The sequence below is a fragment of the Puntigrus tetrazona genome, chromosome 8, assembly GCF_018831695.1.
Source record: "Puntigrus tetrazona isolate hp1 chromosome 8, ASM1883169v1, whole genome shotgun sequence".
Taxonomy (NCBI): Eukaryota; Metazoa; Chordata; class Actinopteri; order Cypriniformes; family Cyprinidae; genus Puntigrus; species Puntigrus tetrazona.
This window is the reverse complement of record NC_056706.1, coordinates 3,998,373-4,013,011: the sequence shown is the minus strand read 5'-3', so window position 1 is coordinate 4,013,011 and position 14,639 is coordinate 3,998,373. Positions and strand designations below refer to the sequence as shown.

At 36.1% G+C, this 14,639-nt stretch overlaps 2 protein-coding genes and 1 long non-coding RNA gene across 4 annotated transcripts; 2 read left to right on the top strand and 1 right to left on the bottom strand.

Annotated features, from left to right (window-relative positions):
- Positions 1 to 188: 188 nt before the first annotated feature.
- On the bottom strand, positions 189 to 5,424 carry cxxc1a (CXXC finger protein 1a). Its single transcript, XM_043246017.1, has 14 exons — positions 5,214 to 5,424; positions 4,762 to 4,874; positions 4,561 to 4,661; positions 4,284 to 4,411; positions 4,003 to 4,158; positions 3,327 to 3,470; positions 2,892 to 2,999; positions 2,207 to 2,394; positions 1,915 to 2,122; positions 1,599 to 1,706; positions 1,434 to 1,483; positions 754 to 850; positions 513 to 665; positions 189 to 336 (listed from the first exon to the last, which is right to left on the bottom strand). The coding sequence occupies exons 1-14, from the start codon at positions 5,214 to 5,216 to the stop codon at positions 190 to 192; spliced, it is 1,704 nt and encodes a 567-aa protein (XP_043101952.1). The 5' UTR covers positions 5,217 to 5,424; the 3' UTR covers position 189.
- A 781-nt stretch (positions 5,425 to 6,205) lies between these two features.
- On the top strand, positions 6,206 to 12,681 carry zgc:113363 (uncharacterized protein LOC791449 homolog). Of its 2 annotated transcripts, none has more exons than XM_043247986.1 (5): positions 6,206 to 6,374; positions 7,475 to 7,625; positions 8,414 to 8,545; positions 8,636 to 8,875; positions 10,094 to 12,681. In XM_043247986.1, the coding sequence occupies exons 2-5, from the start codon at positions 7,511 to 7,513 to the stop codon at positions 10,351 to 10,353; spliced, it is 747 nt and encodes a 248-aa protein (XP_043103921.1). In that variant the 5' UTR covers positions 6,206 to 6,374; positions 7,475 to 7,510; the 3' UTR covers positions 10,354 to 12,681. The 2 variants fall into 2 exon arrangements, with proteins under 2 accessions (XP_043103921.1, XP_043103922.1); XM_043247987.1 differs by having other exon boundaries at positions 6,207 to 6,374; positions 8,414 to 8,539.
- Positions 12,682 to 13,401: 720 nt separating this feature from the next.
- Positions 13,402 to 14,175, top strand: LOC122351087. Its single transcript, XR_006251682.1, has 3 exons — positions 13,402 to 13,682; positions 13,769 to 13,815; positions 13,898 to 14,175. It is a non-coding gene; the product is annotated as an uncharacterized LOC122351087 (long non-coding RNA).
- The last annotated feature ends 464 nt before the right edge of the window (positions 14,176 to 14,639 follow it).

The window sequence follows — 14,639 nt, the reverse complement described above, 5'->3', positions numbered from 1 at the left end:
AGTTCCAATAAACAGCTAAGACACCGACTCTTCACAAACGTGAGGCGACTTCAGCAGCAGCGCTTCGTTTTCTCTGTAAGATCAAAGACAAAACCTCAGACTGTCAAGAGAGCTGCTTCATGGTTGAACATCATGTGCGAATGGAACGGGTAAAAGATGAAACGATGATAAAAGGGAACGACTGTAACCTTATCTGTCCTTGTTAGTTCTCAGGTCTGTGGTAATCGGGTCGTGTTGGATCGTCTGGTGCAGCATGAGGGCCATGAGACCCGCACGATTTGTCATGGCTGTTCTTACATTGCGCTCATGCTCAAACAATTCATCCAACTTGTACCACTAGGGGAAGAGAAGAGATAATGGGGATGAGTGAATACATTAAAAATTAACCGTAAGAGCGATGAAGGATAATGCAGTAAATGGCTACGAGTTTATCGTTGCACAACGGTTTTCTTTGACCCAAATAAATCATTTCCTCTTCACAAAATAAACGATTTCTTTGCATATGCACTGACCACTCGGACTCGTTCCAGGTCCACCTCGGCCCTGCGGAGTTTCTCCCAGCAGTAGTGTTTGTTACATTTACGTTTGGACACCCGACAGTATTCTCCAGTGGGTTCGAATACATCACGAACCAATGGACACCCGCAGACCTCATCCGCAGGGACCTGCATGCATGTGTTCACAATTACGAATAACGTCCTTAATATCCATGCAGATCGAGTGTTTATGCATCGAGCGCATGTGCTGAAGTACCTTTGGGTCTCTGGAGTGCTCCGGACAGAGAACCTGCAGCCTCTTACAGTAGGTTTTGCTTTGTGGATTGTAAACATCACAGAAGAGCCTTGTAGCACTGTATACCAGGGGAAAAAGAGCAGGGGAAAAAATGTGCAAATGCAAAACGTCACTTGCTATTTTCAAAATGCGTAGCGATTTGCTTTGCTTTACATATAAAGAAATTAACAAAACTTTCAAGAACTCCAGGCTCGTAGGCAATAAATATTCTGAAAGATTAATTTTGCACACACAAAAAAAAATCAACCAAAAATGACATCAAAGGAATTTATAATGTAACAAAAGATTTCTATCTCAAATAAATGCTGTGCTTTCGAACTTTCTACTCATCAGATATTTCTGACGCTTATATAGTAGTTTTCCGCTTTGATGATAATAAGAAATGCCTCAGCAAATCAGCTCATTGCAACGACTTCTGAAAGATCATGTGATACTAAAGACTGGAGTAATGATGCTGAAAATTCAGCCTAACATCACAGAAATAAATTAGTTTTATAACAATTTTATAAAGGTTTTAAAACTTTTTAATACAGTTTTTTGATCATATAAACGTAGTATAAGGGTGCTTTCACACCTGTCTCCTTTAGTTAATCACACTAGAGTGTGTGTTTGTGTTACTGTAGTATTACTGTAATACTTACCCCTCTATGCGAGTGGGGTACATGGAGCCGAATGATGTCTGACTCTCATACTGGTTAAAATGAAAAGACGAATCAATATTTTAAAAACACAACACTAAAACGTGACCACTGATTAAAGGTCTATGCATCATGAAAGTAAAAACGGACACCTTAAATACAACACACCTTTGCATAGCACCTTTCCATGTGACGCAGCGCCACCTTGGGGTTAACTGGGTGACTGCAGGACACGCAGAAGATCTGCAAATCGGTGTCGTCATCGCCCTCGTTGACCTTGAGGGAAAAGAAGACCAATGGGCAAGGTTATGTGATCTGAAGGATCATGTGACACTCGAGACTGGAGTAATGATGCTGCTGAAAATGTAGCTTTGCGTCACAAGAATGAGTAACATTTTAATGCGTTTTATTCATTTACAATATAAGAATGGGCAATTCTATTGTAACGTATTTATAAAAAAGCAGCAGAATATGCTGCGTTTACCTCTTCATCGTGCTGCACAACCTGCTGTTTGGCTTTAGCAATGATGCCTTCCAGCTCGTGGAACCGTTTCTCCATTTCAGTGAGACGCATGCGAGCCGATTGCTGCTCACGCCGGATTCGCTCTAGAAGCTTCTTGCCCTGTTCTTCGGCGATGCACGGGCTCTGTTGCCACTGCTGGATACGCTGGGGCAGGATCTCATAGATTCGACTGGCAAAACAAGAAGACATTTTCAGGGTCCGTCTAATCTCCGGCATGCAAGTCTCTACAACCGTAAAGTGGTTCCAGGTTTACTTGGCAGCCAGCTTCATGCCGCAGTCGTCAGAGCAGTATTTGGAGTTGGTGCGTGCTGCTTCAACACATCCGGGTCCGAGACACTGTCTGGCTCCTCCGTTGTCCCGAACCTCGGCACGCTCGCTGTGTCTCACACGGTCGCGGTGCTTCTGTTTGGGTTTGTGCTTCCGAGACTTATTCTCCTCTTTCTTATGAATGAAAACAAAGTCTGCATTAGTTTCCATTTTAGGCACAACAATTTATTTCAAGCTAAAACACATGCCATCTGTTCACGTGTCAAATGGTTTATATGTACATTTCTCAATCATTATTTGATTGCACTGGTATTTAAAAAGATCTTACCAAGACATATTTTTGGATAATACAGTGAGCCAACTGATATTTTTACTTTGATATACTATAAATGTCTAATTAATACAACTTTTATTGTATACAAGCTTTCACGATTTCTTCTTACTTTTGAACATCAAACTTTAATATCAGCAACTGAACCAAATATTTCTGCTGCATATATTCTGCATATTTTAAGTCAATTTGGACCTCTGAATAATAACTGAGCTCTATATTTATGTCTAACCTAACATATGATCCATTAAAACCTGACAAATCAAATATGATACACATCAAAAAAACCTTTTTAAAATACTTCATATAAAGTTCAATTATTTTATTTTTAAGTCTTTACCTTTTTTTCAGATCGCTTCTCTCTTCTTTTCACATGCTTGACTTTAACAGCTCTCTTTCTCATAGATGAATCAGCATATGAACCATCATCATCATCACTGTTCCAACCCTAGTTAAAAATAAAAAAAAAAGTTTAGGCACAACCATTTCTGCCAAAAGAAGTACAGTCAATCACATCCTACAGACATTATGGTGCAATTTACTTTTCTGCACATGCATCAATTTAAAGAAACATTTTGCATGACCTAAGGAAGCTACATTTAGAAGTTTTATTGGTGATGTGATTTTGCAAACAGTAGATTGTATTGTAAGCCATTCAAGAACACAGGAGTTGTTCTTGCGTTGCTGTAAATATGTCTCCAGAGTGGTCTAACTAGGTTAAAAGCTATTTTATGTCGCTCTGAAGTGTGCTTTGAGAGTGAGGAGAGGCAGGTACCGTGCTGTGTTCTCCATACTTTCCGGCACAGTACTGCTGATACAGCTCCAGCTCATTCTCACTGTAGTCTTCAGACAGAGGGCCATCTTGATAATCTCTGCCCCTAGACATAGAGCACTCCTCATCCTTCACCCGCAACATTTTCTGAAAAATATAAAATAGGATGCACTGCAGTTAAAAAAAAGACATCAAGATACTATTATAGTTAGCTTAAATGATTAATAGCTTAAATGATTAAATTTTTTTTTTTTATTTAAATCAAAATATAATAATATTTTTTGTTTACTTGTGAATTTTTAAGTTTTATTTCATTTATTTTGTTTAAGTTATTTTGAGTTTCTTTTAATAATTTTTTTAATTTTAAGTAACAAAAATGCTGTTTTTAGTTTTAGTTAAATATTATAACCCAGACTCACTTCAGACTAGTTTTCTCTGTAATGAGTGTACTGAAACTGCCCTGGATAAATGTGTCTGCTAAATGGAAACCACTAACAACAATCAATAAAAACACCATAAGCTTTACAGAACCATTTAGGAATAATTGCTGCAATTCATTCATTTCAATAAACAAAACCAATAAACCATACCCTAAAAAAAACCATGAAGACATATCACAAAAAAGACAAATCTGGAAATATGACTATGATGTTGTCTCTTTTACAAAAGTGAAACTCACCCTAGCACGCACTTCACACTGTCTCAGCCGACACTTCTGCCTGATCTTATTCGGGCCGCCGAACTTCTTCATGTCTTTACAGAAGTCACACAGTCCACAGTCCTCCGTGCGCATGCAGGGTTCACATTCTCCACACATGCGAGCTGAGCGCTTAATCTGGGGACAAATCCCAAATATTCCCCACAGCCAGTCCAAAGGTTAACAAACAACACTTTTTTTTTCCAGTCAGTCTTCACAAAGGTCATTGCACGAGAATAGCTTCATCATTCAGAATTTCTCACCCGTGACCCACGCCGTCCATCCGACTTGAAATCCGGTGTGTCTGGCTGGTTATCAGTGCAGTCTGCCTCCGATTCTTTGTCTCTGCTTTTCTTGGGGCGGAATTTGATCTCCAAGGAGTCATCTTTACCTAGATTGCGGGGAAGTGCATATTTAGGGCTGTTTTTACATTTAAAAATGTACATTTAAATATCATATATGAATAATTAAAAATATTTATTAAAACAGAACAAATAAAACAATTATATGAAATAAAATTAATAATTAAAAATGTCTTACTCCGACACTTTTGACAATACCAAACACGGATGGTTTTGGCCATCTTCTCTGATATATTAATGCAGTCCCCATGAAACCACTCATTGCAGCTGTCACAGCCACTGAAACATTTGAAACAGGCAGCTGAAAATATGCGTTTTCTACAAGGGAAAGGCCTCCTTAAAGACCGAATGCAAATATTTGAAGACAACCGCATTTTACATCATAAAGCAGTTGATGTCCGGTTTGCGACAAACGCAATAAACACGTGCGTTGCTCCGGTTCAGACTCCTCTCCGGTCCAGGAGGTTGCTCCACGTCTGACATTTCACTGTCCTGTAACATAAGAGAACAAACTGAATGTGTCTTTAATTTGACATCATCTGTATGCTCTGTAACTACTTCAATCCAGATTCCACGCATTTACACACACGTGACTGTTATACAGTAAATTTTGCACTTTATATTTTGTAGAACATTAGTGTTAATACTGTATAAACGGTTTATTATGCTGCTATATGCTATATTTTATGTATACTTATGATACTTTGTGAAGACAAAAGATGAAAACATTTCATTCCACCAAAACATTTCATATACCTGTACTGTGATATACACTGTACCTATTATAATGTAAAAACAAACAGAATTGCAAAAATATTTCACTTAACTTACCATGACAGATTTGCCCGGTTACTGTCCAAAAGAAAGAAATGCCACCACAGTCATTCAAAACATCTGAGCACAAAAACTAACAGGCTGTCATAAGCATGGTGAACTAAACAGGTTTGCAGTGAATTTATTTAATATTTCACTCCTTTTGTTTACAAAGCGGAACACTGCACAACAACATTAACTTCCGCTTCCACTGCTACGTCTCTTCTTCTACGGTTTAGATGACAAATGATGCGCTGCCCCCTACTGGACGTGTATGTAATCGACGCGCACCGACACACAGAAGACAACTATACTAAAACTAAAACCATAAAATAAGCGTTCGTTAATTGAAATATATTTAAACGAATATATAAATCAACTCTGTTAATTTTTCTTAATTTACCTTTGATTTTCCTTAATTTATTTCAGCTAATCCCCATGCGGACATTTTAAATAGATTCATATAACATGTAAAATAAAATAAAAATAAAATAAAATATATATGTAATAAAACTATAATAGCATTTTTATGATATAAAAAAACCTTTCCCAGCAAAAAGAAAAGCTAAAATTCATTTTAATGTTATTTAGTAAAATAAATAAGTTAATATTTTTACACTAATACCTGGATTTTGTATTAAGTTTTAGGTTTGAGTATTAAGTTAAGTTGTATTTTTAAATTGACTGCTGAAATGTTTTTTTCTTCAGATTTCTACTATTAGAAACAGAGTATTATAGCAGAGTATTATAACAGAGAGTATTATAATCGTGTAATTAATGCTCAACATATAAAAGAGAGAAAGAGTAAATACAGTCAGTAATATAAACAAATAATTATTCAATTACGAATAACAATTAATCCTGATAAAAACTTAAGTCCTTGGTCAGTATGGACAAAGAAGGTTTGATAAATGCGTGCTTTAGTTTTTTAATCTTTATTTTTTAAGAGTACCGCTGGAAAACCGTGCGATAAACCACAGCGAATTAAAATAAATAGTTACTAAAGCCGTCGATTCCCTGCAGTGCAGGAAGGATGTCGTGCACGCGCACACGCTCGAGCTCTGCACGCGCCGGTCAGAGCAGATGCAGCTCGCTCCCGCGGACGGACATCGCGCGTTCATTCTGAATTAAAGCGAGTTAAAACGTCCTCGGTACAAGACTGGAGTTATTCGAGTTAAGGTAAAACTTCAATTCAGCCTTTTGTCTTTATGCGTTGTCAGTAGAAATTGAGAGTCAGGCCACGTGAAAGTTTACTTCTGTTTACTTCTTTCAAGTGCAAGTGTATGTATGTAGCCTACAAACTTTAATTTTCAAAATAGCGGGTGGTTTATATATATATATATATATATATATATATATATATATATATATATATATATATATATATATATATATATATATATATTTTTTTATTATTATTATTATTATTTTTTTATATATATATATATATTTTAAATACATTCAAACTCTTATCTAATCCTCTAAAATTTGTATACTAACTAAATAAATAAAAATAATAATTATAGTACAAGGTATATTTTGAAACTGCGATGAATAGGCTAATAATAATTAGTTGTAGAATACTCCTTGTAGACTAAATCATTGCTTCTGTTCAATACATAACTGTAAATAAATTAATATGTCATGTCTAACATCTAAAATATACATTAATCATGTATACATTTTATAATGTTTGTTAACGTTAAATGTTACATTATTAATTTACTACTGAAAATGGAATAAAAGCAAGTATAACTCAAGTCGATGTTATAAAAGTGATCAGCAGGACAGCAGAAATGTCCTTTTATTATATTTAAGATAAACCTGTCGGCTATACAATAGATTTTATGTGCATTGGAAATACTGTATTCTAATTAATTGTATAGATACTTAGTATAACGTAAAACAATTTTAGCAGTGTACAGAACATACAGGGTCAGATAGGGACAAGCGTTTAACTTGAGAGATTCGCTACGATGAATCCTCTGTGGGTGTAGGAGGCAGATTTTTAAAACAGCAAACAACCAGCAAAAATGTTTATTATGTCTCCTGCACATTCACTTTAATAATATCGTCCGTTTGACTCAGCAGGATGTTCAGATTAGTCACCTTCCCAAATCACTCCAGGTCATTTCAGAGCAGCAGCGCAATTGTCTTTAAAATCTTTCTTTGAATTTCTTACAGTATAAAAGTCGTCACGTTAGAGGTTTCCATTAGCATCCCCCTCCGCACAGTCCATCTGTGCTAAATGCATCTCTTTCTGGATTTTTTTTGCTCAGAGTTAAAGTCAAGCGTCTCAAGTGGAGACAGAAGCCATGGATGTCCAACTGCAGGACGGAAGGCAGGGCAGCGTGCCGGACAAGGTCGTGCCCCAGGAGAATCATGTCCACACAACACAACCACAGGCCGCCCGCAAACCCGACGTCACGGGTGAGAAGGGCGTTAACCAAGCCGGTTTTGGGGCACACCGAGTTACGCTTGAATTCAAGAAAATGTATTTAATGTTTTTGAAAGCATAATGACATTTAGGCCGATTTAAAGAAAAAGTTCACCCAAAAATGAAAGTTTGCTAAACATTTACTCACCCTCAGGCCGTCCAGGATGCAGATTATTCCTTATAGAATGCATGTTATGTATGTTGAAAAAACTTAGTTTGCATGCATGTTGTAAAAACGTAGCATTCCGTCACTCGCCAATGGATCCTCTTGCAGTGAATGGGTGCCGTCAGAATGAGACAGCTGCTAAAAACTTCACCACAATCCACAAGTAATCCACACCACTCCAGTGCATCAATCAGGGTACATCCATGATATTAACGCACAGCTTAAAAGCAATCTACAAGCAAAGTCCAAAACCGTAAACAAATATGTTGTTGGATTTTAACACATGTTATTACCGGAGGAAGTGTTATTATGGATTACAAACCCTTTTTGGACTAGATGTGAAGGTTTCAAATCAATTGTGGATTTGCTCCTTGCAAACAATAAGATTAATTCATTCATGGACCGTGACGGTGCGGATTATTGGGATGTTTTTTTCAGCTGTTTCTGACGGCACCCATGCAGATGCTCTATTACAAGCGAGTGATGTAACGCTAAATTTCTCCAAATCTGTTCTCATGAAGATGCAAACTCATCTGCGTCTTGGATGGCCTGAGAGCAGGTGAATTTAAGTTTTATGACGAACTACTTCTTTAAATAATTGTCTGTGACTAACAGGTCCTATCTCAGCTGAGATTGCTGGCAGAGGAAGCAACGAGTCTCTTACAGACGCTGTGACAACCAACGATGACGCTTTACTGCTTCCTGACCACATACCTACAATTTCACGCAAAATAGAGAAAGGCAATGGTGTTTACTTTTTATACGAACAGTAATGTATTTAAATGTCTGACTAACTGGATTCTAATAGGCCTATATTAAAATGTGAACACATTCCAGTGAAGCCCAGTCTTCCCAATGGCTCGTCTCCTCCGGTCAAAGGGTCTGCTATCGTCCACGCGCCGCCGGCTTCTTCATCAGGAGGATCGACGCCTCGCCCAAAAACACAACAGAAATGCAACGGACATGCAAAGTGCAACAGACACAAGCACCCTCACAGAAAACACACACCCTCCACCTCCACGAGCCAGCAGAGCTTCAAAGGTGATGCTTCGCAGATACAGAGAGTAGCCGGAGACGGTGAGAAAACCCAAAAATAAATCTATTGGTTCAACCCAAAAAATCAGACCATCAAGGTTTTAGTGTCAATATTTTTATGTATTTTTAGAGCACGTGGGGCTTGTTTGAAAAGAGGCCTCCACCCACAGGGCTTATTCGTAAATATAGAGCCTGGTCTTATCTTTCAGCGACACTAGGACAGGCCTGTGGTTTTATCTTCATACGTTTAATGGTCCTTTCACGTCAGCACTTGATAATTCTTTCCATTAGGTCAAACGTCTCTGTCTGAGGACTAACTCACATTAGCAGATAAATATATCCTGCTATGTTAGATATCGGTAACTTTAAACACTCTTGATGTTTTGATAATAGCATGAGTTTGTGAATAATTTGTGATAAAATATTGCTTTAGGTTTTCAGAGGGTAATATATATGTGAACCCAACTAAAAGCTATTTAAAGCCGGTAAAGACTTATATATATATTGGGATCAAAACAATTGTAATCATTGTAATCAAGTACAAAAACATAACAAAAAAATATTATAATGTTTAAATATTATAATAATAATGAAATATCAAGGTTGGGAGAAAAAGTGCATAAACCATTTTAGAAAAAAATTGCGAAATGGCATGATATTGTAATTAAAAATGTTTTACATAAAAAAATTAAATAAAGCTAATACATAATATTTATTATTTTTCACATTTAATAGATTAAACGTGATAGTAAAAACATTAAAAAAAAAATGCTAAAAAAGGTTTCCACAAAAAATATTAAGCAGTAAAAAAGTAAAAAAGCAGTAAAAAAAAAGTTTTTAAAAAACCTTCTAAAAGTAATAGTAAGAAATGTTTCTTGAGCGGCATATCAGAGTATAAGAATGTTTTGTGAAGGATCATGTGACACTGAAGACTCAAATAATGATGCAGAAACAGCTTTGCATCACAGAAATAAATTACATTTTAAAATGGAAACAGATATTTTAAACTGCATTAATAAACAAAGCCTCGTGGAACAGAAGAGACTTCAAAAACATTAAAAAGTCCATTGCATTGCATGTAAGTTTTGAATATTATGACAAAATCCAATGAACAATAACTTCTACAACCCAGTTTCATAGACAGGGCTTAGCTTTACCCAGGGTCAAGCCATAGTTCAGTTAAGACATGCATTTTAAAAAAGCATTACTGGTGTGCATCTTGATCAAGACGTAATAAGCAGTGTCCGTGTCTGTTTCCAGACTGCTGTGCTCACTGCATCCTAGCCTGTCTGTTCTGCGAGGTGCTGTCGTGGTGTTCGGCCGTGGCTCAGTGTTTGGCCTGCGGTCTGGAGTGTGACGTTCTCTGCTGCTGTGGGGAAGCGGCCACCGGCGGTCTAGCGTGCTGCGCTGAGGACACCTGCTCTGCCCTGCTGGATTGTGGGATACTGGAGGACTGTTGCCAGTCTTCGGACTGTTTGGAGATCTGTCTGGAATGCTGCTCCATCTGCTTTCCGACCTAAACGGCTCGGGTTCACGGATATCAAGCGCTCAAAGGACTGCAGGCATTTGATACGTATTCTATCGTTATCTTGCATTTTGTATTTATTCAGTATGAAGTTGGATTTTTCTGTACGAAGTTACTCTCTGAGACCTTTAAGTTTCCCTATTATAGGTAATGAAAGGTTAAAAACACTTTCATTGTCTTATAATACGCATTTATGAGCACGGTGCCTCTTTGTGCACAGTGTTACCGTGGAAACCGCTAGTTTTACCATCTAGTGGCAAAGAATGAATTTGCGTTTTCATTCAGACCAATGTGAAAAAAGACCAAGTGGGCGGCACGAAACGGTTCGGGATTCGTTTTAAAAAGTAACTCGTTTCAATGAGTCGACTATTTCTTTCGAGAGACTGTAACTTTTCACACGGTGCACTTTTAAGATTAAGAAATTTGCAGGATTTTGTCATATAGCTGTGTTACAGTCCGCACGAAAGCTCGTTTTCAAACATAATAGGGGCACTTTAAACCTGAAGTGTGTTACTTTTTGTTTGTTAAAATACACACAAAACCCATGTTTGAATGTGAAGCGTTGCTTTGTTTATTGGAGAGTTGACCTAAGGCGTTATACTCTTTATCACTGCTGAAATTTAATAGAGGCACATCTTTAACGGTGAAGAGTAAAAGATTTATTTTACTGCACGTGCAGTCACCGTTTGGAGTTGGTAAGACATGATTTTCGTCTTGTTATTAAATACAAATATCCTAACCTATAACCTTGTTAAATCAGGGTACTTGACGAACTTAAGATATTAAGGTCTTGTCTTCAATTAAGTGAGTTAATGCAAAACAAGAACAAAATATATTTTCATTGGGAAAAATCTTGTTTTCTCTTTAAGTAAAAAAGGTTTTGCTGATTTATTACAGACAACAAGACTTAATATCGTAGGTTGCTACTCAAGTAAGTATATCGTGTATCATTGTTGGAATTTATAATTATTGCAAACGACATAAATATTAGCGAAAAAAAAATTCTGAAGGGTGAAACATTTTTGACAATAAGCCTGCATTTATTTGGTCAAAAATATCATAAAAACTGTAATATTGTGATATATTATTACAATTAAAATTTTTGTTTAAATGCATTTTAAAATTATTTCTAAATCGTCATCATTATCTCAGTCTTCAGTGACATGTATACTTCAGATATAATTTTATTTTGCCGATTTTCTGCTCTGAAATAATTCCTGAGAGCTTTTTTATCTCTTTTTTATCATAATGAAGCAAATATGCGCATGCTAGAAATGCCTGCGTTTCATCGGCTGTGATATTTTATACTGCTTGGGAAAAAAAAAACGTCATTACGTCATTCTGAAGAAACACTTTGTTGTTAATGAGACATACTCTGTGTTTTGAAGAGTTTAGCGTGACAGCTGAGATTGAGGCGTGAGTTTCTCCGTTCTGCCCGTTCTCAGCGCTCTTATCTAAAGCGCGTGCGGCAGGAAGGCCGGGCGATGCAAAAATAACCAGTCAGGATGACTATAAAGCGCTCGCATATTCCTCCGGAGCGTGTTGAATTTCACAGGCTTTCTCCAGATGACTCTGGGCACTGGCAGAGAGTCCAACGAAAGCCTCCGTCCCTCCAGCACTCCCTTCATCCTGCCGTGGGTTACACATTAGAAACGCCATCACTGATTTATAGGGTTTATAAGTCAGCAAATAATGAACTTAGCAAGATGGTAAGTTTGATTTTGACGTCGGTGGGGACATAACGGCAGACAACGGACATTTAATTGTTTGATCAATATGATTGAAATATGTCTGCACCCTTGAAAATCATAAGTAATGTCTGACTTACACAGAAATCAGTGAAAACAGCATCTTTATATTTAACCTGAGTCCTTTTAACTTGAAGAAAAAAAACGGGTTACGTTAACCTTACTTTAACCATGGTATTTGTAACAAAACTGTGGTTATAGAAAAAATGAATCTTTTTTACTCTGGTAAAACCCTAGATGTTAAATCGTAAGGTATTTGTATTTTTATACTTTCTTTCGCTTGTTTTTATAACTGTACTGCCTTAAAAATAAATAAATATTGCATAAACATAAATCCAATAAAAATATTGATCTGAATCAAAAATGAAGTCTGATCTGAATCAGATGATTCATGCTCCTAATCATTTGATTTTACCAATACAAAACATGTATGCATATAATATATGAATGTGCATATGTTCACTAGATTTGCAATGCACTAAGGCATCCCAGTTTCCACAGTGCAACATTAAGCTGCACAAACGTTTTCAACATTGATAATAATAGTAATAAATGTTTATTAAGCTTCAAAACTACAGCATAAATAATGTTTTCAGTTTTTTATCTGTTTGTTTGTTTCTTGGTGCAAAAAAAAGAATGTCTATCATACACTTTTACTGTTTTACAGAAGACTAAAATTTAATTTTATATATCTAAAAAATTATATCAGGCATATTTATACAGTAAGACTCATTATAGATGAAAGTGAGTGTTTCCCCCAAAATGTTTCCCTACCTATCATTTCCAGTTCCCACTATCCTTAAAACAACTAGGTTTTACCCATTTTTAATCACTTCAAATATGACATATTAATACGGTCACTTTTTCATTTCTAAATTTGAATAAATACAGATTAGAATAAGTATATATCCTTTGTTTTTACATTTGTTACTTATTATTTCTACCACATTTTGACAAAATTTCATAAAACATTATTTGAAACATTAACACGGACACTTGCATGTACTGTATGTATACATATATACACATACATGCAATATAATATATATATATATATATATATATATATATATATATATATATATATAATAACTTTGTAAACTGACTTGATGTAGACACTAAAATGGGAGAAGTCATATATATATATATATATATATATATATATATATATATATATATATATATATATATATATATATATATATATATATATATATATATATATATATATATATATATATGTGTGTGTGTGTGTGTGTGTGTATAAAGCAATCAGGTTGATTGCATGTGGAGATAAGTCTTGCCTCCTGGACCACGGGCTGCAGGGAGGCAGGAAGGCAGTGTTTATTGTACAGATGTGCCAAGTGGCGTCAACAGGAAGTGGAGGAAGTGACTGAAATGACAGTGCTGGGGCGACAGGATAGGCCCTAATCCAGGCCCGGTTCTGACCCAGAGCTCACCACCGCTGTTTTAAAGAGCCGCCGCCGTTCGGTGTCTGCAGGGACAGGAAGCAGCTTTCAGCATCTCCGCACCAAAAAAGACATCAAAGCCCAAATGTCACGCCAGAAATGAACAAGTCAGTAGGACAGTGGGTCTACTCTACATTCCTGTTATACTAGTCGGAGAACTCAAACCCAAGTGAACTATATGCTTGTGTTGTAGTGGCTTACAAATGAAGAACCGCAAGGCGCGATGTAACCGAGCATCTGGTGAGACTCCTGTAATCTTGTGACGTCTTTTCTTCAGGGCTCGCTAAGACGACTGACCACAATCCTCCTTTTGTTCATTCAGAGTTTTGGAGAAGAAAGAGTGCTGACGTTGTGGAGACTCTCAGCCATGAAGAACAACAAACTCTGCAGATTCTTCATGGCCGGGGAGCACCGCGACATTCAAACGGGGTGAAGAAATAATCATAACTTCCTTTATTTGGCCCTTCGAGGTTGAAAACCACATGCTGTTTCTCTTGTTTGAGCAATCCTAGATAGAACAAATATGAAATAACCCTTAATCAAAAGTTAAAACAAAAAATATATATTGTATTATGTTAACTGCATATAACACACACACACACAAACAAAGAAAATAATTATTAGTACTGCCAAACAATTAATCACATCCAAAATAAGCTTTTGTTTACTTAATATATGTGTGTGCACTGTTTATATTTATTATTAATATATAAATACACACACATGCATGTACATACGAATATTTTTACAATTTAAAATATTTTTACATAATATCAGTTATATGAATATAAATATATACATGGAAATATTTTTCAATATATGTGTGTGTGTGTGTGTGTGTGTGTGTGTGTATATATATATATATATATATATATATATATATATACACACACACACACACACACACACACACACACACACACACACATACATTATGTAAACAAAAACTTTTATTTGGGATGCAATTAATATATATATAATTCTAAATATTAATAAAAATACTAACATACACAGAAAATATTACAAAATAAAATTACAAATATATTTACAAATACAAATATAAA